Source organism: Passer domesticus, chromosome Z (assembly GCF_036417665.1).
Source record: "Passer domesticus isolate bPasDom1 chromosome Z, bPasDom1.hap1, whole genome shotgun sequence".
NCBI classification, from domain to species: domain Eukaryota; kingdom Metazoa; phylum Chordata; class Aves; order Passeriformes; family Passeridae; genus Passer; species Passer domesticus.
In genome coordinates this window covers 60,496,686-60,508,907 of record NC_087512.1, presented here as the reverse complement: position 1 = coordinate 60,508,907, position 12,222 = coordinate 60,496,686, and the positions used below count along the sequence as shown (strand labels likewise).

At 36.0% G+C, this 12,222-nt stretch overlaps 1 protein-coding gene across 1 annotated transcript in view; it reads left to right on the top strand.

Annotated features, from left to right (window-relative positions):
* Positions 1-12,222, top strand: part of ARB2A (ARB2 cotranscriptional regulator A) — a 232,785-nt gene that overhangs the window by 98,204 nt on the left and 122,359 nt on the right. Inside the window, exon 6 of the mRNA XM_064405548.1 lies at positions 6,504-6,722. Within this exon, the coding sequence (XP_064261618.1) occupies positions 6,504-6,722 (219 nt within the window). The remainder of the gene's footprint in view (positions 1-6,503; positions 6,723-12,222) is intronic.

Below are 12,222 nucleotides of genomic sequence, written 5' to 3'. Positions count from 1 at the left end.
GTACAGACTTTAATTACAGATGGGGTTCCTGTAGGATGTCTTGAGGGCAGACTGTGGGTTCATTCTTTCACAGGTTGTATGGACCCCAAAGCTGTTTGCACTTAGTGAAGAAAAGCAGAATCTCGTTTTACAGCCTGGGCAGTTGTTGTGGACAGATTATTTCCAGCCCAGTATCCTGCCTGCATGGCTGGGGTGGATTCATTATCATTCCGTCTCCAGTGATTTCTACAAGTAGCCCAAATCTTACATCAGGGAGAAACGGGTGGATCTGATATTTATTAAACAATGTTTGAAGCAGTAGTTGAACATGAGCATTGTTCTTTCTGTTAATTCACAGAATTAAATTAATGCTATAGCATAGTTTCTTGTGTTTCACTTGCCACTAGAAGTAATTTTCTGCTGCAAATCCTAGTGAAACTAGTGCTTCACTAGTAAAGGCATGGAAGTTCCTTATAAAGAATACAGTAAACAGCTGAGGATGTAAAAATCCTTTTAATTCATGGATGTTTTTATTCAGTTTTGACCTTGCAAACAGCATAAAACAGGGTTGCAGATCTAACAAAGACATATTTGGGCTGCTAATTATAGAGAGATGTAAAACATTAATTCTTTTCAAACCTTTTCAACTCAAAATACGGGAACAGCTTTTCTGATAGGTTTTTGTAGCCTTGAATATTGATTTGTTTAGTATAGCTGCACTGGCACCAAATTAACAAATATAAATTAAGACATAGTCTTACATGTCATGTTTATAATTTCCAGCATAAAGATTGTGAAATAAGAGAAATACAGTTCTGCAGGCAAATAGATTTGGACAATGCAGTGTCGAAATAGAAGGCAGTAACAGAGAGAAGGAGAGTTTACTGTTTCTGTAGCACAATATCCATTAAAAGTTAGTTACACAGCAGGTGGCAGTTTGGGTAAGTGTAAAGTGAATGTTTTGAAATAAATAGCAGCTGGGTGACCTGGGATGTCAGGGCTCTAGACAAGGGTGTGTGTTTGTCAATATATCCTACATGTTTTACAGACTCCTCAGGGACCAGGGAAAGATACAATTTCACCTTTTCTGTGCCAAAACATTTTAATTATATCTTCTTCTAAGTACAGCGGTTCAGTAACCAAGGAGCTGACATTGATGCATGTGTTGATAAAGCTGCAAACATTCAAAATGAGATTAACAAAGATTTTGGGGAAAGGGTGACAGCTAATTTTGTACAGTATTCTGCATCTAATTCAGGTCAGTGTAATGATAGAATATTTTATAACTGCTGTGTCATTTAGAAAGACTTTTATAATGCTTTGTGTATTTAAAAATTTGTGTATATGAATGTACAGTTCTTTATACATCATTCAAGCAGGTTATAACTTCTTTATTGAACATCTGTTAGTTGTAGCTGTAAAAAGGAATAAAATTAAGCATTTAGAAGCAGTTTTGGATATCCATCTGCATTAATCACGGTAATAAGTTCCTTTTGTCTAATTTACCTTGAAAATACTGACTTCAGATGTGAAATGTCATCAAAACTACCATGCACTTTTTGTGGCATTGCTTAGTATTTACAAAAAAATTGGACAGAAAGTTATAGTAAATGTATTTAAATAATCAAACTGTAGTTTCTCTGTATTATGTTCAGTCTTTTGAGAACAGTGTATTTCTGTTCTGTTCTCCTCCTTGTTTGAAGGTAACTCGCATTCTTCCACTTCTTTTTATTTGTGAGATTTTCTCCTCTTTTTTATCTACTCAGTTCTCCATCTGCTTTCACTTTTGTTTGCTTGGGCCGTCTCTCATCCCAACTTGATAATGAGGAATGCAGTGTGACCCTGACCTCTATCAGCCCATGCATGACCTTCTGACTCGCCCACATAACCTTTGACCTTCTCTTTGACAGCTTGATTAATTACCCTGTGTTATGATTTATGAGTAAGTGCTATGTAAAAATAATAGACAACAGGTGGTCCTCTAAAATCTTTTTGTGGTACGTTTTCTTTTGCTGCCTAACCTGATGAGCTGTTTTAAGTTTGGAACTTAGCAGGACAAAGTTTGTTTGGAAGAAGCACGGCATTTTTACGCACTTGGACACAGTGCTGGAATTCAAGCAGCTGAAGTATATCTGGGATGGAAATATCACAGTGTTGGCAGGGTGCAGTTGCCAAAATGTACATTGGATGGAAACAGAAAGTGGAATCAACTGACATTTCAAGCGTTTCAGTCACAGGTCACGTCTTGAGAAAATTGCTCAAATAATGGAGGGGGCATTTTTCAAGCTGAGCTGCATCTCCAACAGCTATGTTTACTTTAACGCTTCAGTAGTGACTTCTGATTGGTTGTCATGACCTCATCCTGCTGTTGCACCTACAGTGTCGCAATAGTGACATAGATGTACCCTTCTCGCAGTAAAGATGGGAAATGAACAGAGCATACGTCTTTCAGAAAGATGAATGGACATTGCTGTGTCTGTTTTAACCACAGGCAGGTTTAAGAACAGAGTGCTTTGAGTTGCATTTCCCCAAGGAATTAATTCTGGTCTTGCTGCCAACCGTCCAAATAGAAACCTGAACTTGAAAATTCAGGTTGATCAAGCATAGGAAAATGATCTCTTTTAAATCCTTGCTCACAGTCCAAAAAGGTAGTTACATAGGTCAAAAGATACCTCTCTGGCTCTGACCTCTTTTGTCACATATTGTGTCCCACCCGGTGGATTAATATGCAGATCGGAATGGTTTCAGCTCATTACTCATGTGCCAGGCAGGTGAGATTTCAAATTATTTGAAATTTACCTCAAATACTTTGAGGTTCTTTTTTTTTTTAGGCTTACCCCCTTGCACTTCCAGTAAGAGAGAAAAAGTACTGCCCCATTTCTGACTCATGTATTGCAATAAAAGGTCCTTCTACATTGTTCTGTCTTTGTAGTATAGTTATTGTAACTGAGGTTCATGGTTCTTTCCAACTCTTGATTTAGTAAGCCTGCTTTTCCTTTCATCATCACAATCCTCAACCTCCAGAAGCAGCTACCTGGAGAATGGTAGGAGTTAGTGTAGATTAAATTTCACTTACCTTGGAGCATTACTACGTGAGGGGAAGAGATGTTAATCGGATATTTTAGTCTGAGAGAGAAACTGTAATTTTGTAGATTAGAGGCTGGGAGTTCCATTTGTCAGGGTCTGCCATAATTATAAGGTCTTATCATTGGTACAGTGATGGGTGAAGATTGATGGGGATGAGGGGGTAGTGTCCTTAAAGCTTAGCTTTTTATAATGAAAAAACTTTTTATGGAGTGGTTTCTCTTTCTGTGCACACTGGTCACACAGGAGAAAACTATTACATTGAAAACTACTGTTATTATGTTGAAAACTGCTATTATTGCCTAATGTTTGCATACCACTTAATACCACTGGGTGTGGCAAGATTTAGAAACCCTCCTAGATGATTGGTACTTAAGTAAGTCATAGGTCACTGTGTTTTAATAATGATGTAAGCTCATCATGGCTGAAATTGGTTTTTTTAATGACACTGATTTAACAAATAGCAAAGTAATACATAGTAATAACACATTTAATATTTTGTAGCATGAAGGACTGTATATGGTGAAAAAAGATTAATACAGTCCTGCATGCAAAGAGGTGTTTCTGAACAGGACTCTCATTTTAAACGATGCTTTTTAATGAATGTGATTTTTGTCTGTGTTAACAGTTACGCCAAAGACTTTATCTTGCCTGTTATTAAATTTTGCTAAAGGCCTTTTTTAAGATATTAGTGGTCTTGTGTTCTGAGGTTTGCATTGACTTGCATGCTTCTCAAATTCACTGCATTAGTGCTCCACCTTTTTTTTCATTTTCTGATTGCATTGAACTTGAATGGTGTAGCTATGCCCACATAAATTATCTTTTTTTAAATAATTGAAGTTAAAAGCTGTATTGTTTACACTGATGTTATTTAGAGCAGAATATTTCTTTTCAGTAGAAAATGCTCAGATAAAGGCTGAATGAAATAGAATGTAATTGGCTATATTTGTACCAGTAATTTTGGTTTTCTGTGTTGATTTTTATATGTTACTCTCAAATCTTCTGTCTGGCGCCATTGTTTTCTTCTTGAAATTTATGATGCAGAAGTACAAGGGAAAGGGAGACATATGATATCATGTAAGCTAAACAGTCCAAAAAGACATTACTTTCCAAGGGGAAAGACTTAGGCTTTCCCATAATAGAAGGGGGAAAAAAAATTTAGTTTAGTTATTACTTAGTTATTTTAATTCTACTGTCAGGAGAGGCCTGCTATCTTGGAGAAATTGTGAAAAAATGTAAAGGGAGTTACGTTGCAGTGCTTAAAATATATTTAATAAAAATTCTTTAATTTATTTATAAAACAGTGAATTTAAAAATAGAATCTTATTTCACCTGTTGATATCTATGTGAAAAATTGACATTGTGTCCTCATAAAATGGGACAAATGAGTCATGTAATTTTAAGTTGCATGATCAATAACTTAGACAAATTCCACTTCTCTGATGACTTTTGTGACTGTTTTGTGACAAGGTTGAAGTGCACACAGTTTCAAACTTCTAGATCTGAAGTAAACGCATGAATTTTGCATTTTGCATTGTGTAGAAAACACAACAAATCTCTACACAGAATGTCTCTGCTAAGATCAAGCAGGTCAAGAAGATGAAGAGCCCCAAAAGTACCAGCCTGCCAAGTACTGAAAAACCTCCAGCAGTAGCAGGCTCAAAAACTATCCTTTCATCTGAGAATGTGCAATTTAGGAGGATTTGTAAGCCACATTCTTCTCCATGATGAAGTTTGGGGTTTGCAATTTTCCAAGCTTTAAAATCCATGTGCGTATAGTACGTCATTTTGCATTAATAGGGCCAGGCATGATGTGGATAGATTTTAAAATTTGTCTTTCTGTTTTCTTTCACCCTTTCTTTATTGTTTATTTATATTTTGCCTGTTTGTTTATATTGATCCCAGTTGAATTCATGGCAGGCAGGACAGGGCAATCATGGGACAAGGAGACAATTTTCTCTTTGGCCTGTTGTGACCTTTTTTTACTATATTGCTTATGCCAGAGGTAGTGTCCTGAATTCGTCTATTTCACCCTGTTTAGCAGAGCGTAGCTGTGCCCTTTAACTTGGTTTTTGGTGGGAGGAGAAGCTATGGCAGATGCTGGAGAAGGGCACAAGGATAAGGGGTAGGAACTCCCTTTGGATGTGATTTTGATAGTTAGTCAAGTGTGTCCAACTGTAGAAAATCAGTGAGTGACAGTCTGTGTACCTGACAGTGGCCACAATGAACTACAAGATTTGTGAATCGCTATATACAGAATAGAATAAAGCAAGCCCAAATAAAATATGTTTTGTTAGCGTAGACTTGGTTTGCTCTGGGCAGCTAGGTATGGGGAACCTTTTTTCATCCTCATGCCAGGACCAAGTGCAAAATGAAGCACCAAGTGAGAAGATGAAATAAAGCTGTTACATTAGATAATTAACATAGATGTTTCTGAAAAGTAAGTCTTTATTAAAATTTACTTCTAAAGGATAGGTTGATTTTGACTGGGAGCTCATGCTAGCTTTAGGGACACATCTGTTAAATGTATGTGCTTCTCTTTTTTCCCTTCCCTTTGCAATTATATCTTACATAAATATTGTGGTTTTTTGTGATTTGCCATCATTTAAAAATCATAACACTTGATTGGCTGATTTATTCAAGATTTATTTCTCATTCATAAATAGTTTTTTCAACTAGCTCATTTCCTAAGACAAAAAAAAGTGTACCTTATACGCTCAAAAGCATCCTGCAGGTCACAAATTTGCCCTGCATTTGTTGAATATACAAAATAATTCCAGTGAACTTCTACAGCAGATTTAAAGATGCACTGAAAAGTCAGACCCACCATAAAGAGTTGACTTGTAAGCAACACCACTGAATCAGTTTTGGTATTGATTAATTGTTACTGCTGCTATTTGCCTCCGCATGGTATGCTTATTGTCAGGTAGACAAAAGATTTTACTATTTTAAAATGTGGTGAATAATTTTCACATGCTTTCTTCAGTGTATCTATCTTTATATATAAAATCTCTCAATCCTTTTTATTTTAAAGGTTTTTACTGGCTGAGCATAAAGCTTTTTATTCATAATTGTTTAGAGTTCTTTAAGCAACATTTTGCTTTCAGTTCCTGTATTCTGAAAAAATCATATCAAGTGCTTGTGAATAAAACAATATATTAAATTATTTTAAAGGTAAACAGGCAACTTTTCTGATGCTGAGGGTTGTGTATGAGCCTAAGTACATGCTCTGATACCTATTCACACATCAATATCCCTTCAATGACAGAATATTCTTAAAAACCCTTCTATAAATGATGTTGTATGAAGTTGGTGAAATAAATAAAAAAAGTTCTAGAGAGCATTAAAGTAAATGTAAAGCATTTTCAAGCATTAAATTCCCCTTTTCACGTTTCTTCTTGTTTGTTTGTGTGCGTGTGTGTGTCTCTCTTCTAAAACAGGAAGGCTATGGAGTAATAGTTCTGAATCCTAATGAGAACTATATTGAAGTTGAAAAGACCAAAGCCCAAATACAGCTGTCTTCTGATATCTCAGATGAACCTGCAGAAAAGAGAGAAAGAAAAGATAAAATCCAGAAGGAAACTAAGAAGCGACGTGACTTCTATGAAAAGTATCGAAATCCACAAAAAGAAAAAGAAACTATGCAGATCTATATTAGAGTAAGTTTCTTTTGTTTTTGTTTGCGGTTCTTTATTGATGCATATGTATTTTTACTGCCTGTATTGGCTAATAAATGGCATGCTTTGTTAAAAACAAATACATTACTGAGAACTGCCTTCACACGTCATGTATGCATTTATTGTATTCTAAATGCATACATGACATGTATGCATTACATGGAATCAGTAGTTACAGCCTGATAGTTTCTAGCACCTGCCAAATTAATAATGTATTATGGAAAATACCAATGTTCATCTTGTGTGGTAGCAAATTTACTCTGTAATGTATTGTTTTTATATGAGCAGCCATCCATTGTGTTGGAGCTAAATTTTGAAGGCAGATAAAGGACGAAGCTTGCTAATATGTTAATAAATATTTAAGCTAGAATAATTTGAGAATGGTATGATGAAGAAACTCTGTCCCTTGCCCTTTTCTGACTCAGTGAACCTTTGCACTTTGTAATGCTACCAGCATGGGATCATTATAACAGTGCTACCCGAGGATTTCTAATTCTGCAGGGGGCACAAACAATATTACTTGCACATTGGCACATTCTGCTTCATGTACATACTACGCATTATATATTCCAGACTGAGTCATACAATTTCCAAAACCCTTATTATGAAAGTTTGCATTTTCATTCAACAGTAAAACACATCAGAAACTCCACAGTGAAGGTAAAACAAAAAAAAGTATGTCATTGTGGTGAGAAACCAAAAAAATCCAGTAAGATACATGTTAGAATCATCTTAAATTTTAATATGACCCTGCTAATTTTTTTTAGCATAACAAATTTTGTAGAAGAAATATAACTGTACTGGCTAGTTAAAAGTGTTAGTGACTTGGATACAAGATTGTTAGTAATGCCATAGATATTTACTGTGTTTTGAAAAATACCTGAGTATGGGAAACAAAGGAATGCATATATATATTCAAAGTCACCAACAAGGCACTATGTTTTCTGTTTGCAGCTGTTTTATAAGATGCTATTCTACCCACTAGCCAAACCCTCCTTCTTAAGAAGGTTTCTTAAGGTCTTCTTAAGGTCCATGAGAATCCAGTGGACAGTGCTGCTGTTTTGTCTGAAAAGAAGTCTAGTCAACATACAGGGTCAGTGTTCCCTTGTTGAAAGTGAACCTTTTTCTCATAACCTTTTTAGCAATTCTACCTTCTTATGACTCTTGCCTCATGAGGCATGAAATTTTGTTTCAGGAGGTTTGACACCCCCCCCAAAATATAAAATACATTGTTCCATTCCATTTTCCTTTCTGCACAGCTCCATGCTGTAAATATGACTGTTGATATTTGCTTTATTTGATTTTCTTCAAATCCAGGAAAGTCATACATGTTTTTGTGAAAGTGTGGTTGGTGGTCCCCCCAGACTAATAAATTGAAATTGGGTTTTCTGATGAGCTTGGTATCGTATTCTGAAATTATTATTTTGGGGTTTTTTTTAATTAGTAGACTCTAATACAGTTTTTGAAAACAGAAAGAAAAACATACCTGCTTGATTGTGTTGCAGGACAAACCAATGCAATTTCCTTGCTTCTCAATTTCTGAAACAAAACTGGACCGTCAGTAGGTTCCATTTACTCTGTTGGTCAGAACTGCTAAGTCTCTAGATGGTTGCGAGAGATGCAATGCCATATTTGCCATTTTCTTACCTCCTATGCTTGAGTCCATATTGCAGGACTGCTCTCTGCCTGCACTCTACAGGCTGCTGTGTTGGTGGTGATTGGGCTGATCTCAAAGGGCAGTTCAGATACAGTCTTGTTGTATAGTATAGTATAGTATAGTATAGTATAGTATAGTATAGTATAGTATAGTATAGTATAGTATAGTATAGTATAGTATACATGTGACTCACTAGGTGCTTAAAATAAAACATGCTGTCACTCAACAGTGATATTTAAGGATGGTATGTGATTTGTAATGATCCCATCAAAGAGTTTTGAAAAACCTGAGTGGTCCTTATGTCAACTTTGCCAAGTGGGAAAAAGTATGGATAGACTAGATGAAAAATTTCCTCACAGGAAGGCTTTAACTTATCTAGCATGGAAGGAAAAACATCGTTGTGTCAAATGTGCTGGAGAAATTGTTTCAGACTGTTAAGCAACAGGAATAAATATCCTCAGTTATGTTCTCATAGGGTCACTGAGATCTGTTGTGATCTAATGTGGAAATGCCATTTGAACAAATGAAAGCTGTCTGGTTGATGTTCCAACTTGTACAACTAGATTTTCCAGGAACCTGAGAATTAGAACTCTTCCTTGGTAATTACGTTTAAGTATTTTCTTTATTTTCATAGTTAAAAAAATAGCTGGGATATTCAAGAATATATAAAAGATTAATCTCAAAATACAGGATATCAAACTGCACTGTATTTTTGTACAAAATGAATATAAATAAAAACTACTATGGCAGTGTGTAATGCATTAAGCATAGTGCTCTTGAAAGATCAAAGTACTTACTGTTTCGTGCTGGAAGTTTTCTTAACTATGAAATAATGTACTTTCTGGCATTCATTGTGGCTTGTTAAAGGAACTGATTTGGTCTGGGTAATAAACATCATGTCAAACATTATGGCAAGAAAACCTGCTTAATATGTTTTGCAATAAGACAGATTTTTTTGTTCTTGAAAACATCTGCCAACTGAATTCACAAGTGAAGACAGAAAATGTCATCAATTCTGTAACATTCTTGTAAATTTTATTTCAATTTTAGCAATGCAAACCAGGAAAAAAAACTTTTTGATAATCAGAATTGACTATAATACTTTTATGGAATGATTAAACACAAGCATTTTATTTTTATATAATGTGCTAATGAATGCATATGAATTTTAATACTCTTACTGTTCAGATTTTAACAAGCGTATTGACAGATCATTTTAAAAGCATCTGGTTTTTAATGTGTTGAGAGGAGGATTGAGTAAAATAGCTAAATATGTACATACATCCTTTTAAAAAACATATTTTTATCCTTAGTTATAAACATTACCATGTTTTCTTAGACCACCAGAGGCTGCTCTGTACATATGGGCTAATGCTTTCCCCCCAGAAACTTCCTATCCTAGCCAGTCTTCATTTATTACTGAAATAAACTGAGAATTTGTTGCTCTCTAACCTTTTTCTGTGGAAGCAGATTATGCATGCTTAAATGTGGCAAGATTATTCCATTCTCAGCCATCTCCCATTCCCTACAGATTTTCACACTGACAATGTCTTTTCTATGTTAGAAGGTAATTAAAAATGTAAACTAGTATTTTCCCCCTGCTAAACTGCATTCACCACTTAAACAAGTGTACTAACTGGATTGTGAAATGTTATGCAAAAAAAGTAAAAATTGTGTAATTTGATAGTAATTTGCAATAATACTGTTGCCCCCACAGTTGAAGGATATCAAAGAGGCAGTGAAGGAAGAAGTAGGAAGAAATACTTTTATCAGACCAGCTAATGGGGTCAGGTTTTGTGGACAAAAGGAATAAGCCTTTCCAAAGCCTGTATGCTAGGAATTTTGTAGTTTTTTTCCCCCGACTGAGTTTATCTACTTAATCTGAATAATTCTTATCACAAATATTATTTTTACTATAGCACAATCTATAGCAGCGCCATTTCTATTAACAGCATATTAATGAAATTAATTTTGGATGTAGCATACTTTTCATAAATAATTTTTCCTATCTTTTGTGAGAGATTAAGTAGGAAAAGATCATGTGCAAACAGTTAATCTGCTTTTACTAAAAATTGATACATATGGATAATTTGTGTCAGTATTTAGGAAGAAGTGGTAAAAGCTGTGGTAAAAGTTGTTTTAATTCACATGAAGTAAGCAGTGACCATTGGCAGACAGAAAATCCTGGCAAGCATGCAAGCACAGTTGTGCCATTTCTGCTCATTGTTTGGTGTGGTTGACATGAAGTGCAGCCTGACTGGATGTCACAGCAGAGTGTCTGCTTGTGTGGGATGACCTTTCAGAATCATGGATTTCTTTCACTCTGAGGACTGAGCCATTTCCCAGCATAACTGCAGTCCCACCACCTGCCTGTTTCACCCTGTGGCCATCTCTGGGCCAATGACCTACCCTCTGGCTTGGCAAGGTGCACGTCTGCTCTTGTCCCAAGCCTGTGTGCCTACATTAGCCTGCTGCTGAGACAAAGCTAATAAGCTGTTTATTCCACCAGAGGAGACAAAATTATAAGATCTAGGTGAACAGCTCCTGAGAGGTAAGGGATATGTTCAGAACAGAGAATGTCTGTGGCAAACATGGGCATCAGGACTTCAGCCTCTAGAGTCTCATGCTGATGTTTTGTTTCCCCTTCTACAAGAAACAATGCCTGTTCTATTTCCCATTTTAAGGCAGCCAGTGTTACTTTATATATACACATCTGAAATACTACATGGTTTTACTCTGCCCACTTTTAAAGCCTGTTACTTCCTTATGTTCTTGAGAAGTCTCCTTCACTTGTAAGCAACTGCAAAATCAAATGCTGATAGTAAAAAGCTCATGAGACCGGCCTGGAAACTACCATGGCATTGTTCATGCCCCATGTAGTGCTGGACACTGGGCATTCAAAGTTGAGAAGACACTGCAGGTCAAGTGCTGAACATAAATGTGTAGTAATATTTTGAGTGCTCCAGGAACACCTGGAGAGACCTGGTCTTGCAGAACCTATGCCACCAGAGACCTGCACCACCCCATGCCAGGAGCTGGAAGCCATACATCTACCATAACGCTTAGCACCTGCAGTTAGGCTTCCACATCATTCCTAAAAGTCAGATAAGCTTTAAGTTCTTACAGTAGTTTCTGTAAATCAGGAAGAATATATGCATGTCATGTTTCATTCTACAGATCCTACAATGAACAGACATCTCACATTAAACAGCTAAAATGTGGAGAATTTAAACTAGTGTTCAATAATTTATGCATAGGCTATTTAACTTGAGCAGCTAACTTAGTTATTTTAATAATCCTGAGATTATAAAGAATTCTTACAGTAAATTTTGCATTTACTAATCTTGGAAAGTTTTATTTGTCTTCTTTTCCTTGAGTGATTGAGAAATCAGAGACACAGATAATCAGGGAAGGAAATTCTGTATCTCTTCAAGAACACTATTGACTCTTCTCTCTGCTATACCCTCTCTTTGTTCTGCATTTTACAAGTATGGTTTAATCAAAGAAAAGGAATAAATCAGGACCATCTAGCTTTGGTGTCTTTCAGAAATCCATTACATGATGCCATGTAATGAAAAGTGTCCATTGTTAAATCCAGCTCCTAAAATGTGAGGTAAGCCATGTAAGTTTACAAAAGAAAGGAGCAGCTTGCATTTCTCCTTCCACCACAAGCTGTATGGTTCTTCCATGGTGCTGAAAAAAAGATTCTCACTCACTAGTCAGAAGAGTCCTCCTTCCTCTCAGATGGCATCCAGGCTCATAAGCATGGCCAGTTTGTGGCGTAATGGTGAAGAAAACTGGCTCAGCAGAATGCAGACATACTTG